This window comes from Sinocyclocheilus anshuiensis, unplaced genomic scaffold, assembly GCF_001515605.1.
Source record: "Sinocyclocheilus anshuiensis isolate Anshui unplaced genomic scaffold, SAMN03320099.WGS_v1.1 scaffold147, whole genome shotgun sequence".
Classification (NCBI taxonomy): domain Eukaryota; kingdom Metazoa; phylum Chordata; class Actinopteri; order Cypriniformes; family Cyprinidae; genus Sinocyclocheilus; species Sinocyclocheilus anshuiensis.
Window position 1 is genome coordinate 1,243,205 of NW_015549585.1, and position 14,886 is coordinate 1,258,090.

General features: G+C 37.4%; 1 protein-coding gene across 1 annotated transcript in view; it reads right to left on the minus strand.

The window, feature by feature from the left end:
* LOC107657983 (voltage-gated potassium channel subunit beta-2-like) overlaps positions 1-14,886 on the minus strand; it is a 45,521-nt gene that overhangs the window by 9,125 nt on the left and 21,510 nt on the right. Inside the window, exons 5-11 of the mRNA XM_016446341.1 lie at positions 10,424-10,468; positions 9,455-9,499; positions 4,328-4,371; positions 4,159-4,245; positions 3,313-3,398; positions 2,001-2,121; positions 1,824-1,918 (exon numbers count right to left, since the gene is read on the minus strand). Coding sequence (XP_016301827.1) covers positions 1,824-1,918; positions 2,001-2,121; positions 3,313-3,398; positions 4,159-4,245; positions 4,328-4,371; positions 9,455-9,499; positions 10,424-10,468 — 523 coding nt within the window. The remainder of the gene's footprint in view (positions 1-1,823; positions 1,919-2,000; positions 2,122-3,312; positions 3,399-4,158; positions 4,246-4,327; positions 4,372-9,454; positions 9,500-10,423; positions 10,469-14,886) is intronic.

Sequence of the window (14,886 nt, forward strand, 5' to 3'; positions counted from 1 at the left end):
CACACACACACACACACACACACACACACACACACACACACACACACACACACACACACACACACACACAACACCCAGCAGCACCTGTGTGGGCGAGGGCCTGTTTTTAAACATGTGACTCTGTCCACCCAAAAGCTCAAAGGAGCAGAGATGAACTCGCTCAGAGAACTTTAGGGGGTAAAGAGACCTTATACACACACTCACAAACATGATCAGTTTGAAATGACTTCTGAGAAAGTTGTGTAGTATAAATGAGTTCATGCTATATAATGCATGAAAAGTTTTTGACAGTAACAACTTATTCAGTTGATAAAAATTAAAAATTACACATCATCAATTTCAATTTCATCATCTATCAGTTTAAAGTCAACATGAAACACATTTGCAACTCACTGAATTTGGTAATGTGCCATATTTCCAAGTGAAATGAGTGAATATGATTTAATATGCATATTAAATATATGAATTAATATTCATAATTGAAATTAACAGAATCTCCATGTATCTCAATGGTAGCAATTCTTTTTCAGTCTTATCATAACAGATATTATTGCTGTATCTTTACTGAATTAGCATTAACCAGAAGTAAATTACTGTAAAAATGGCAATGTTTTACAAAGGCTGCATTATTTACAATAATAGCTTAAAACAGACCAGTGTTGTTATTGTTAACTAAAACTATTAAAAATTGTTTACTTTAATTTAAATGAAGTAAAATAAAATATAATTATTAAATGGGAAAAAAAAAAGCATTGTCTTGGCAACTAACTGAAATAAATGTTTAAGTTAAACTACTAAAATTACTAAAAGTTCAAGTGAAATAAAGACATAAAAATGAATAGACATATTTAAAAAAAAAAAAAAAAAAAATCGCATAAAATTACTAAAACTTAAATTAAAATGAAAACTGAAGATATATAAATAAAAGCTAATTACTATGAATAATTACTATAATAGTACATAAATAATACTAAAATAACAGAGCTACTTGGCTATTAGTTAACCAATTCATTAACCAACAGTAGACATCACCCAAAAAGTAAAGTCATTTCAGAAGTGAAGCAAATTATTAATGATGAAAAAATTAAGTAAATGTCCGAATTTGACTTCATGTTGACTTTAAAGTAAAAACTAATTCTAAGATAATTTGTTCTGAACAGCAATAGCGCGTGTTTGTGTGTGTGCTAGACCAGGATAAATAATCCAGCTTCAGGTCCTTCATTAGTAAATATTAATCAACAGTGGAAAAGGACCAGTGTGGTCTAGTGATCTAAACACTCACGGGTCTCCGAATCCAGCGGACCCATCACTGTTCAGACCACCAGCACGGTTCTGTTATAGTCCAGTGTCAATCCACATGTACGTTACACAGAGGTAACAAGAAATCAGGAATGATTCACAGTGTGACACAAGACTACAGGAGGAAGATGATGGGTCACAAAAACACCAACGAGCCAAAAAACATGCCACTACGCCAACATACAGCTCGAGAAACGGGTGCTTTTACTGTGCACTTGTGTGTGTGGTTAAGTGTGCTTGAAAGAGATGCAAACACTGATAAAACAAGTGCCAATCCTCCTCAGAGTTACCATAGAAACTCATTCACATAAAGAAATATATGTTGAAGATCAGGTGTGTGGATTCATGCCATCAACAACAAAACACATCTACAGGAAAACACCAACTATAGAACCTGGAAGACACGGAACACATTCACATTAGAACACCGAACACAAAGGAGTCACATATGAGGCCACTAATGTTTCCAGAGGACCAGGACCAGGAAGAGGAGGAGACAGGGAGACTCATGGGATATGTAGTACCTTCAGTGAGGCGCGAGAGTATGGCGGCACCCCGCTGTCGTATTTCCCTGAGATTATCCCACAGGCCAGCGGGGACCATGTCATCGCACCCACACCTGAGAAGACAGGTCAAAACCGGTTGAAAAGACGAATCTGGTCACTGTTTCTGCAGGCTTGACTGACAGCAGCATCACTCACCGATCTTATGGAAGAGCTCAGGAAGCTGCACCTCCACTTTCTCCCTCTGGAACATGTGGTATTCTGACTGTTCGCAGATGGGTGGGATCTGGTTAAACTGTCGGGCCACAGAATACGCTTCCTACAAAACATGAGCAAAATGATAAGGTCAGTGTTATGTATGAACGTAGCGCCACTCGACCAAAAACTGAACTTAAAAAAGGTCAAATCATGGAAAACTGGAATTCTCATGCTCTTTTCTTAATGAAATGTGACAAAACTCAACAATCCCTCTTCAGTCCACCCGGACCATTTACTGAAACTAAACTGCAAAACATAGTCTGAAATGAATGCAATGGTGGAGGAAAAAAAGAAAAGAAATAAGAAATAATAATAATAATAAAAAAAGACAACGATTCACAAATGTCTTTGATCAAAATTAGAGAACAACCAACAATTTCCTAAATTTCAAGCTCACTGCTTAGACCTGTTTGAAGTTTTCCTAGGAGTAGAAGGGCAATTTATTTCATCAAATAATTGTATTCTGAATTCTGCAAAGTATAACAAATTCAAATTAGACATTTGAAAAAGAACTCTGATCAAAATTAGAGAACAGTTACAGATACCTTCAAGTTATTGGCGTTAATCTGGTACCTGGTGCAAATTTCCTTAATTATATGACAAACCCTATTTTGTCTGATTTAATAAACAAAATTCCCCTAGACTACACTTGAATCAAATCCTCACTTCTCTTTTTATTTCCCTCTGGGCACTTTAGAATGTATTATTATACATTATTATCCTTAAAATCTCAATTAGCAGCCACTTCTGTGGGAATGTTTCTATAGTAGAGAAATGCAATAGACCAGACACCTTTTTATCTGTCAAAACAACAGAACGGTTTTCGATTTATCTGTCAATGTTTGGAAATTTTGGTAAATGGCAGAACATTTTCGGTTAAGGCAACCCCTGCTAAGGACCAATTATGGGGCGTTGCTACAGAAAACTGAATTCTGTACAGCATGTTACGCCTCAGTAAGCATAACTAGACAAATGAGTTGTGACTGACGAGGCGTCACTGAACACAAACAACAGATCGTCTTTAAACATTCTGTCACTGTGAAACGGTTCGTCTGTCTCAGTGCGGTGCTGTTTTAGGTGTCCGATCCGCCCAGTATTTAAGGTTAGACTGTCTCACTGACAGCACCTATTTAAACAAGCATCTTTAGATTCATCAAGTCTTCTTGAAGGGCTCTTCAGGAACAAAAGCAGCCGGTGCTGATGCTGATTGCAGGGATGCGAACATCTCAAAGTTTAGGAGACTGTGACTCACCATGATTTCCATCGGACTCCAGCGTGACGTTCCCCAGTACATTGCCATTCCCTGATTGATCACATGGGTCATCGCCCGCACCGTCTCTGTCAATCAGACCGCAGATTTTCAGTGATTTACCGCACCATACATCATGTCACGACGCCATTAGAACGTGTCAGTATGGGTGAACATGTGAAATATTAATGAGTAAAAGAAAACAAGCTAGATTAATGCAAGGGTGGGGAGTTTAAATGATAAATCGCTTCTAGATCAAGTTGGAGAATTTTAATCAATATATGTAAGACAAAATAAACAACTAGTGCTTCGGGTCAATATGAATCTCAGCTCAAGGAAAACAATGCTTCAAATGAGGGCTGGGAAAGATCCATCCTTAATAACCAACACCAGCCGTGTCAAAACATCATTCTTCTGAGCTAGAGAGTCATTTACTGCTCCCGCTTAACTATATGAGATCTGTCTAAAAACACACGAGAGAAACAGACTATTGAAGTGCCGAGCTCTTTAATGACAAGAACAGCAGATGTCTACAGACCCCCGAGCTGTTTGCGTTTCAACCATTGAACTGTGTGAACATTCTAAAGGGCAGCTAGGCTAATAAAAGTAGATCAAATAACATCTCTGCCTTGTTTCTTACAGAGCAGCCGACCTTTCACCCGAAAACACTGGTTGAGATTTAATTCAGGTTGGCGACTTACAAAAGGCCAACTGGGCAAATTGAAAAGATCTTGCTTACACGTGATTTGAGGAATCAATTATATCTGGAGCACAAACAGGACGGTACGAGTTACACTAAGGTTTAATACCTTAAGCAATGAGAGCAAATGAATTGAGATTGAGATGTACCTTCCATGGGTGTGTTGGGGTCTGGTCTGTTTGCAAACACCACGTCCACATATTCCAACTGCAATCTCTCCAATGATGCCTTCAAACCTAACACAAATCAATTCAGCACAAAATTAAACCAGTTCGGTTAACTACTGCTCTATAATGTGTATGTCTGAGGTCCACTCACCTTCTATAATGTGTTTTCTTGACAGTCCTCTCTCGGTCTCTGCTCTAGAAAACAGCAGGATATGTACGGTTATGCAATTATCACTGACACCAACTTTAGCAAATTATATTGCAAAGACTACTTGATTTAATATTAGAATTGAGGCCATAATATTTTATTCAATTCAAAATATAACACTATTTCAAAGACTTCAGTGTTCATTTACCAAAACTAAAAATCAACAGATACATCATTTAATCCTAACTCATAAGTGAAACTTGTAGCTCTTTGGTAAACTTTAAAGCTTCAGAAGTATTATTTGCATCATGCCATGATTCATTTTATAATTCATATTAAATATACATACTTTCCACCCCAAAATATTTTGGTTGTTATGACTAAACTGGAGCGTCTGCAAAAAAAGGAAAATAGTTTTTAATTAGGTCACACTTTTTGAAAGGCTTTTAAAAAGTAATTAAGAAGTTGCAAATAATTACAACAGAATAATAGCTTGCGGTAACCATTTTAATTTCAAAGGAATGCATGTACACACATTCACATACAGGTTTATTTAGCTGACTAAATGAGGACATAGTACAGTTTTTTTTTTTTTTTTATCATTATGGTACACAATAATCCCATTCAAGTCTATGTGATAAACGAGTTAGGTCAAAAGTAATCAATTTGTAAGTAATCTACCCAGCACTGTATGTATTATATATTTTTACAAATTTGTATATATACACACCATTAAGAATATCCTTCCTCAAAGGGAAGATTTACTTTATTTATCAGATTTACTGTAGCTCACTTCCTCTCACAAACTATAAGTAAGCCCACACACAGAGGACAGAAATAAACTATGTCTCTGCAGAGGTGAGGGGTTGTGTGCCCTGATATTGATGCACACTGACTAGCAGGATGACTAAGCAGCACGCTATCACACACACACACACACACACACACAAAAAATGTGAAGATCTTTTCCTGCAGAGAGCTTGGTTCCTCTTCATCTCATTATGCAAAAACAGTGAGAGCCCACCCTGCTTTAAATTAAAACATCTTAACAAAAGGGCTTCTATTAACCATGAACTTCCTTTAGCTCGTGTTATGTTACACACAAATATATCAGGACATCAGATGCACCACAAACACACCCATGCAACCCTTTCATAATTCAATATCTAGATGGGACATCTACGGGCCTTTAATAATTTATATTTCTGTCTGTCTGGGGTTGCGATGACACAATCTCTGAGGCACTGGGCCGAGTTATCAGCACAAGATAAGAGACGGCTGAAGGAAACGAAAAGCTGTATGCTGTTAATGAACATACCTCCATCCTTTCTTCTTGATGATGTTGCCCAGCACCATCTCCGCCCTGCAACAGAAAACCAGATGGTTATCGGACTAATCAGTCATTTTATTGACATATACAGCCAACAAAACAGGCCGCTGAAGGGACATTTCAAAGATCAGTAAATCGCCTCTTTCAAGAGAGCAATGTGATACAATACATGTAAATTAAAAAGCACCCTTCAATGCCACAAGTCTCTATCAAGGCTATAAGTATTTTAATATTCTGGGTTTTCCTAACGATGTCAGTCAAGAAATATTAGCTTTTTTGGCTCATTGGTGAGTGCCTTTGTAGCCCCGCCCACAGTAAAATGCACTGATGCAAACGGCTGTATATTAACCATCCAATATGTTCCATTCGGCTTTGATTGTCACGTCATTCAGTGTGGACAGACAAATTATTGGAAACATGCAACAATGCTCTCGGTGAACCATAAACAGCACATAGATTATTCATGGACTGTGTGAACCGTATCACAAAACAAACGGCAAGAGTTTCCAAAAAACATCAAGTGTGGCTGGCTTTATTTCTGGGTGCTCTGTTACTTTTGGTATGCAATGGAAAACTGTAATTGAAATCTACAGACACAAATGGATAAAGTGCATGGATAAAGTACACTTAAACGTGTTTTTTGGTTGTTTTCTTTCTACTAGTCTGAAACAACACATCATAAACAAATATATAATAGCCCAAAATCTCAAAATGATTTTGCATGTAGTGTCTTTGCATGTAGTGTCTTGCATGTAGTGATTTTGCATGTAGTGGAAGTGAAGCAGTCAGTCAAGTTTACATTATTTAGTAAACTGATTCCCACTTTAATAATAAAAAAACAATAAACACGATTAATGTAACCATTTTAAAGAAAAAAGGATGTTTTGTTATAGCTTTTGGAGCAAGAGTGTCGCCATCTTGCAGTACCACAGCGTGTGACGTCACAGGGTTGGTTCGCTCCATTGGCCAGTGAAGTAATACAAGCATTCCTTTACTTTTTGAAGACACAAATATTATTTTAACACACAAATGTTTTTGGTTTTCAACATAATTTTAATGAATATCCAACATCAAACTGTCTACATCACTAAGTTTTGATTGTGGTATCCCAAACATTGTTTTCATAACGCGAGGCGCAACGTGATGTAAACAAACAACGCTTCATTCAATATCATTCATGTGGCATCTTTATTGATATGGCAGACCTTTCAGACATATCTGCATTACACTGGCTCGTTCACCAGTAGTGGCATGTATTTTATGTTCACCCATACAATTAGCTTACCTGCTGCATGTTAACAGGACGATAAATCTAATCAGATTGATCCGAACGATTGGGCTAGTGCTGCTTCCTCAAGAAAGTTTATCATTCTCACGTGTTTTAAGTCTTGTCAATTTAAACATTAAAGTGTTTTAAGCCATTCAAGCACGAGACAGCACGAAAGAGCTTTCAATGCGGTACTCGCGCGCTGTGATAATTCGTTTCTGTGCGCACGCACACAAAAAGCCACAGCTCAGACAGCACGCAAGTACCAAATTGAGTTCTCTTTCACATTTTCTTGAGCAAATGCATACAAAATTATGTCAGAATGGCAGCTTTGACAAGTATTCATGTAAACACGTATTGTTTCCCACCCGCTCTTCACCCCAAACCAGCAGGTTCACGACTTCTTCCACCTGTAATGGTATTACTGCTCAGTCTCCTCACCGAATCGGCTCAAATGCATAAGCAATTGCAATTATTATGGGCTCAACAGTCCTTTCAAGTTTGTCTTCCTCCATTTCAAAAACATTTGTGAGTTCAAAAAGTAAAGAAATGCTTATATTACTGCACTGGCCAATGGAGCGAACCAACCCCGTGACGTCACATGCTGTGGTACTGCAAGATGGCAACACTCTTGCTCCAAAAGCTATAACAAAACATCCTTTTTTCTTTAAAATGGTTACATTAATCGTGTTTTTTATTGTTTTTATTGTTCTAAATACTGTTACCTTGACTGACTGCTTCACTTCCACTTTAAAAGCATATTTAACTCCCTGAAAAATGTGCCTCCTTTTCATACGCAGATGAGGAGAAGTGTCAGTAACAGCCTGGAGACTAAAAGGCTCTCTGGCAGCCATTAGTGACGCTGAGGGTGCTAATTGGGCCCAATGAGGATACAGTTCGGGCTGTGATTGCCCCAGTGAGTGAGATTCTCCCCCAGGCCGCAAACTAGTAAATTCAATGAACCGCGGTGCTGTAATTCAGTCGACGCTCCCAGACGCTACAAAACCCACCCACTGCTTTACTATTAATCTCCATAAAAAATCCTTGTTTTTCTTTTATTTTTTATTTTTTTTTACCTAATGTGGCATGTTATTGGCAGACAGAGAATGTTAAAGAACCATTTGACCCTAAAATGAAAATCACCTGTATTTTGCTCTAAACCCGTGATTTTGCGCCACCACTTGCTGCTCTTTTCCATTTAGTTAAAGTGAATGAAGCAAGACTCTGTCACACTCCAAAAACAACAAATGTTATTCTTAAAGAGAGAGAGAGAGGAAGAGAGAGAGAGAGAGAGAGAGAGAGAGAGAGAGAGAGTTCTGTGTAGAGAGAGAGAGAGAGAGAGAGAGAGAGAGAGAGAGAGAGAGAGAGAGAGAGAGAGAGAGAGAGAGAGAGAGAGAGAGAGAGAGAGAGAGAGAGAGAGAGAGAGAGAGAGAGAGAGAGAGAGAGAGAGAGAGAGAGAGAGAGAGAGAGAGAGAGAGAGAGAGAGAGTTCTGTGTGATGGGTAGGTTTAGGGGATAGAATATACAGTTTGTACAGTATAAAAACCATTACGCCTATGGAGGTTCCCTGTAAACCACATATGCCAACATGTGTGTGTGAGTGTGTACTTAATGTATTTGTAAACATTTTAAGGGACAGTGAATATGAATGCAATTAATGTTCAATAAAGGTTGTTTTAAAACACTTAATTAATGACATTTTCCCATTTTCCGTGACCTAATCTAAAGTGAGAACTATTCACTCCTTATTAAATTAACAATTCCTTTACTATGAGCTAATTAAACAATAATAATCGTGTTAATTACAGTGATAATGAAGAACCAACTATTTGTATAGTCTATTAATTAATGTATTAACTACAGTTATAAACTATGAATAAACTATAAACTAATAGTTTGTTAATGATGTTACTTTAGTACTTTATTATTGTATACTTATAAGTGTTACCTATAATAGAATAATACTGAAATAACACTGTGATCAGGTTAACCAACTTATGGAAGAAAAGGTCCAATTGTAAATATAAGATATGCATTTTTTCTAATTGCACACAAGGGATAATATAAAGTCAGCTGGTCATGATCGTCAAACAAACCCAACCAAGCCCCAAGATAAAGCACACCTGCTCACTGTAAATAATCCATCTGATATGTATAGCAATGTGCATAATACATAAAAATTATTCTATTATAAAAATATTATATAATAAAAACATTTGATCACAGAAAGCCGCAACTGAGCAATCAGAATCAAGTATTCCAGAGAGTTGTGTAATAAAGTCCGACAAACTAAGCAATCTATCAAAAAGATGGATGAACGTCTTTAATCTTGATTGATTTGATGTTTCAAAATGATCCATGCGTTACATGAAAACAGAAAGCTGTTGAACGGTAGCTGTTGTGCTTTGATTTAGTGGTCATTAGCTGCAGAGAGAGGTTCATTAATCCACATGAATGTACGCTGCACTTTCTTAAAAGTCCCAACTTCAAAGGAGGTTCCCATTCATTTTATAATTCATATTAAATATACATACTTTCCACCCCAAAATATTTTGGTTGTTATGACTAAACTGGAGCGTCTGCAAAAAAAGGAAAATAGTTTTTAATTAGGTCACACTTTTTGAAAGGCTTTTAAAAAGTAATTAAGAAGTTGCAAATAATTACAACAGAATAATAGCTTGCGGTAACCATTTTAATTTCAAAGGAATGCATGTACACACATTCACATACAGGTTTATTTAGCTGACTAAATGAGGACATAGTACAGTTTTTTTTTTTTTTTTATCATTATGGTACACAATAATCCCATTCAAGTCTATGTGATAAACGAGTTAGGTCAAAAGTAATCAATTTGTAAGTAATCTACCCAGCACTGTATGTATTATATATTTTTACAAATTTGTATATATACACACCATTAAGAATATCCTTCCTCAAAGGGAAGATTTACTTTATTTATCAGATTTACTGTAGCTCACTTCCTCTCACAAACTATAAGTAAGCCCACACACAGAGGACAGAAATAAACTATGTCTCTGCAGAGGTGAGGGGTTGTGTGCCCTGATATTGATGCACACTGACTAGCAGGATGACTAAGCAGCACGCTATCACACACACACACACACACACACACAAAAAATGTGAAGATCTTTTCCTGCAGAGAGCTTGGTTCCTCTTCATCTCATTATGCAAAAACAGTGAGAGCCCACCCTGCTTTAAATTAAAACATCTTAACAAAAGGGCTTCTATTAACCATGAACTTCCTTTAGCTCGTGTTATGTTACACACAAATATATCAGGACATCAGATGCACCACAAACACACCCATGCAACCCTTTCATAATTCAATATCTAGATGGGACATCTACGGGCCTTTAATAATTTATATTTCTGTCTGTCTGGGGTTGCGATGACACAATCTCTGAGGCACTGGGCCGAGTTATCAGCACAAGATAAGAGACGGCTGAAGGAAACGAAAAGCTGTATGCTGTTAATGAACATACCTCCATCCTTTCTTCTTGATGATGTTGCCCAGCACCATCTCCGCCCTGCAACAGAAAACCAGATGGTTATCGGACTAATCAGTCATTTTATTGACATATACAGCCAACAAAACAGGCCGCTGAAGGGACATTTCAAAGATCAGTAAATCGCCTCTTTCAAGAGAGCAATGTGATACAATACATGTAAATTAAAAAGCACCCTTCAATGCCACAAGTCTCTATCAAGGCTATAAGTATTTTAATATTCTGGGTTTTCCTAACGATGTCAGTCAAGAAATATTAGCTTTTTTGGCTCATTGGTGAGTGCCTTTGTAGCCCCGCCCACAGTAAAATGCACTGATGCAAACGGCTGTATATTAACCATCCAATATGTTCCATTCGGCTTTGATTGTCACGTCATTCAGTGTGGACAGACAAATTATTGGAAACATGCAACAATGCTCTCGGTGAACCATAAACAGCACATAGATTATTCATGGACTGTGTGAACCGTATCACAAAACAAACGGCAAGAGTTTCCAAAAAACATCAAGTGTGGCTGGCTTTATTTCTGGGTGCTCTGTTACTTTTGGTATGCAATGGAAAACTGTAATTGAAATCTACAGACACAAATGGATAAAGTGCATGGATAAAGTACACTTAAACGTGTTTTTTGGTTGTTTTCTTTCTACTAGTCTGAAACAACACATCATAAACAAATATATAATAGCCCAAAATCTCAAAATGATTTTGCATGTAGTGTCTTTGCATGTAGTGTCTTGCATGTAGTGATTTTGCATGTAGTGGAAGTGAAGCAGTCAGTCAAGTTTACATTATTTAGTAAACTGATTCCCACTTTAATAATAAAAAAACAATAAACACGATTAATGTAACCATTTTAAAGAAAAAAGGATGTTTTGTTATAGCTTTTGGAGCAAGAGTGTCGCCATCTTGCAGTACCACAGCGTGTGACGTCACAGGGTTGGTTCGCTCCATTGGCCAGTGAAGTAATACAAGCATTCCTTTACTTTTTGAAGACACAAATATTATTTTAACACACAAATGTTTTTGGTTTTCAACATAATTTTAATGAATATCCAACATCAAACTGTCTACATCACTAAGTTTTGATTGTGGTATCCCAAACATTGTTTTCATAACGCGAGGCGCAACGTGATGTAAACAAACAACGCTTCATTCAATATCATTCATGTGGCATCTTTATTGATATGGCAGACCTTTCAGACATATCTGCATTACACTGGCTCGTTCACCAGTAGTGGCATGTATTTTATGTTCACCCATACAATTAGCTTACCTGCTGCATGTTAACAGGACGATAAATCTAATCAGATTGATCCGAACGATTGGGCTAGTGCTGCTTCCTCAAGAAAGTTTATCATTCTCACGTGTTTTAAGTCTTGTCAATTTAAACATTAAAGTGTTTTAAGCCATTCAAGCACGAGACAGCACGAAAGAGCTTTCAATGCGGTACTCGCGCGCTGTGATAATTCGTTTCTGTGCGCACGCACACAAAAAGCCACAGCTCAGACAGCACGCAAGTACCAAATTGAGTTCTCTTTCACATTTTCTTGAGCAAATGCATACAAAATTATGTCAGAATGGCAGCTTTGACAAGTATTCATGTAAACACGTATTGTTTCCCACCCGCTCTTCACCCCAAACCAGCAGGTTCACGACTTCTTCCACCTGTAATGGTATTACTGCTCAGTCTCCTCACCGAATCGGCTCAAATGCATAAGCAATTGCAATTATTATGGGCTCAACAGTCCTTTCAAGTTTGTCTTCCTCCATTTCAAAAACATTTGTGAGTTCAAAAAGTAAAGAAATGCTTATATTACTGCACTGGCCAATGGAGCGAACCAACCCCGTGACGTCACATGCTGTGGTACTGCAAGATGGCAACACTCTTGCTCCAAAAGCTATAACAAAACATCCTTTTTTCTTTAAAATGGTTACATTAATCGTGTTTTTTATTGTTTTTATTGTTCTAAATACTGTTACCTTGACTGACTGCTTCACTTCCACTTTAAAAGCATATTTAACTCCCTGAAAAATGTGCCTCCTTTTCATACGCAGATGAGGAGAAGTGTCAGTAACAGCCTGGAGACTAAAAGGCTCTCTGGCAGCCATTAGTGACGCTGAGGGTGCTAATTGGGCCCAATGAGGATACAGTTCGGGCTGTGATTGCCCCAGTGAGTGAGATTCTCCCCCAGGCCGCAAACTAGTAAATTCAATGAACCGCGGTGCTGTAATTCAGTCGACGCTCCCAGACGCTACAAAACCCACCCACTGCTTTACTATTAATCTCCATAAAAAATCCTTGTTTTTCTTTTATTTTTTATTTTTTTTTACCTAATGTGGCATGTTATTGGCAGACAGAGAATGTTAAAGAACCATTTGACCCTAAAATGAAAATCACCTGTATTTTGCTCTAAACCCGTGATTTTGCGCCACCACTTGCTGCTCTTTTCCATTTAGTTAAAGTGAATGAAGCAAGACTCTGTCACACTCCAAAAACAACAAATGTTATTCTTAAAGAGAGAGAGAGAGGAAGAGAGAGAGAGAGAGAGAGAGAGAGAGAGAGAGAGAGTTCTGTGTGATGGGTAGGTTTAGGGGATAGAATATACAGTTTGTACAGTATAAAAACCATTACGCCTATGGAGGTTCCCTGTAAACCACATATGCCAACATGTGTGTGTGAGTGTGTACTTAATGTATTTGTAAACATTTTAAGGGACAGTGAATATGAATGCAATTAATGTTCAATAAAGGTTGTTTTAAAACACTTAATTAATGACATTTTCCCATTTTCCGTGACCTAATCTAAAGTGAGAACTATTCACTCCTTATTAAATTAACAATTCCTTTACTATGAGCTAATTAAACAATAATAATCGTGTTAATTACAGTGATAATGAAGAACCAACTATTTGTATAGTCTATTAATTAATGTATTAACTACAGTTATAAACTATGAATAAACTATAAACTAATAGTTTGTTAATGATGTTACTTTAGTACTTTATTATTGTATACTTATAAGTGTTACCTATAATAGAATAATACTGAAATAACACTGTGATCAGGTTAACCAACTTATGGAAGAAAAGGTCCAATTGTAAATATAAGATATGCATTTTTTCTAATTGCACACAAGGGATAATATAAAGTCAGCTGGTCATGATCGTCAAACAAACCCAACCAAGCCCCAAGATAAAGCACACCTGCTCACTGTAAATAATCCATCTGATATGTATAGCAATGTGCATAATACATAAAAATTATTCTATTATAAAAATATTATATAATAAAAACATTTGATCACAGAAAGCCGCAACTGAGCAATCAGAATCAAGTATTCCAGAGAGTTGTGTAATAAAGTCCGACAAACTAAGCAATCTATCAAAAAGATGGATGAACGTCTTTAATCTTGATTGATTTGATGTTTCAAAATGATCCATGCGTTACATGAAAACAGAAAGCTGTTGAACGGTAGCTGTTGTGCTTTGATTTAGTGGTCATTAGCTGTGGAGAGCGGTTCATTAATCCACATGAATGTACCACTGCACTTTCTTAAAAAGTCCCAACTTCAAAGGAGGTTCCCCGAGACGGCAGAAAGCAGCTCATCTTCATGAGGATATGCTCATGTTAGCATGTGGAACAGAGACGGAGAACGGACACAGACGCGTGAGGGGGCGGCTCAGCCTGTGTTTATGTTTGCTTATGTGCGAGAGAGAAAAAGACAGAGAGAGAGGTGACAAAAGCTGATGTATGCACACACGTCAGGGCAGAAACCCGTATGTATGTATGCATATGCATTTGCGGGTGTAAGCATTTTGGCGCTGTATTTATGCAGGGGTGTTTGTCCCGTCATGGCCCGTGGGTTTAACGCACTGCACTGACCACAGCTGCCAGAGATGATGTAGATGCTGCCAGAGCCGTGTTTATTCCAATCGGATAAATAAAACAGGCCTTCCCACTCTCATGTCTTCCCACTCCTCTCACCCCATCAGCACCGCCGACGTTCAGTGATGCCCGTGCCCAGCGCTCAGCTAATGGCAGAGCACATTACCAACCGCTATCCTCACCTAATTTGCACAGTTTATTTATGAAACATCATGTGTCAGGCAACTTTCATTATTTGGAGGAAGGAAAATGTGCTTTTAATATGGATTCTTAGCACTGCAGGGAATAACCTCTGAGATGAACTCACCGATCTACAGGCGTGTTACTGTCAGGATACAAATCTCTCAAATTGGAAGTATATCTCGGCCAAAAATAACACTGGTTAAGTGTCAAATGAGAGTAAAAAAAAAATACCATCAGATGCTTATCTAGGCATGGAAGTCACCAAAAATAAAGTTTTATTTTTGAAAACCGTTATTACAGTGCGTTTTAAATTTTCTTAAAAAAAAAAAAATAAATAAAAAAAAATAAATAATATATATATATATATATAC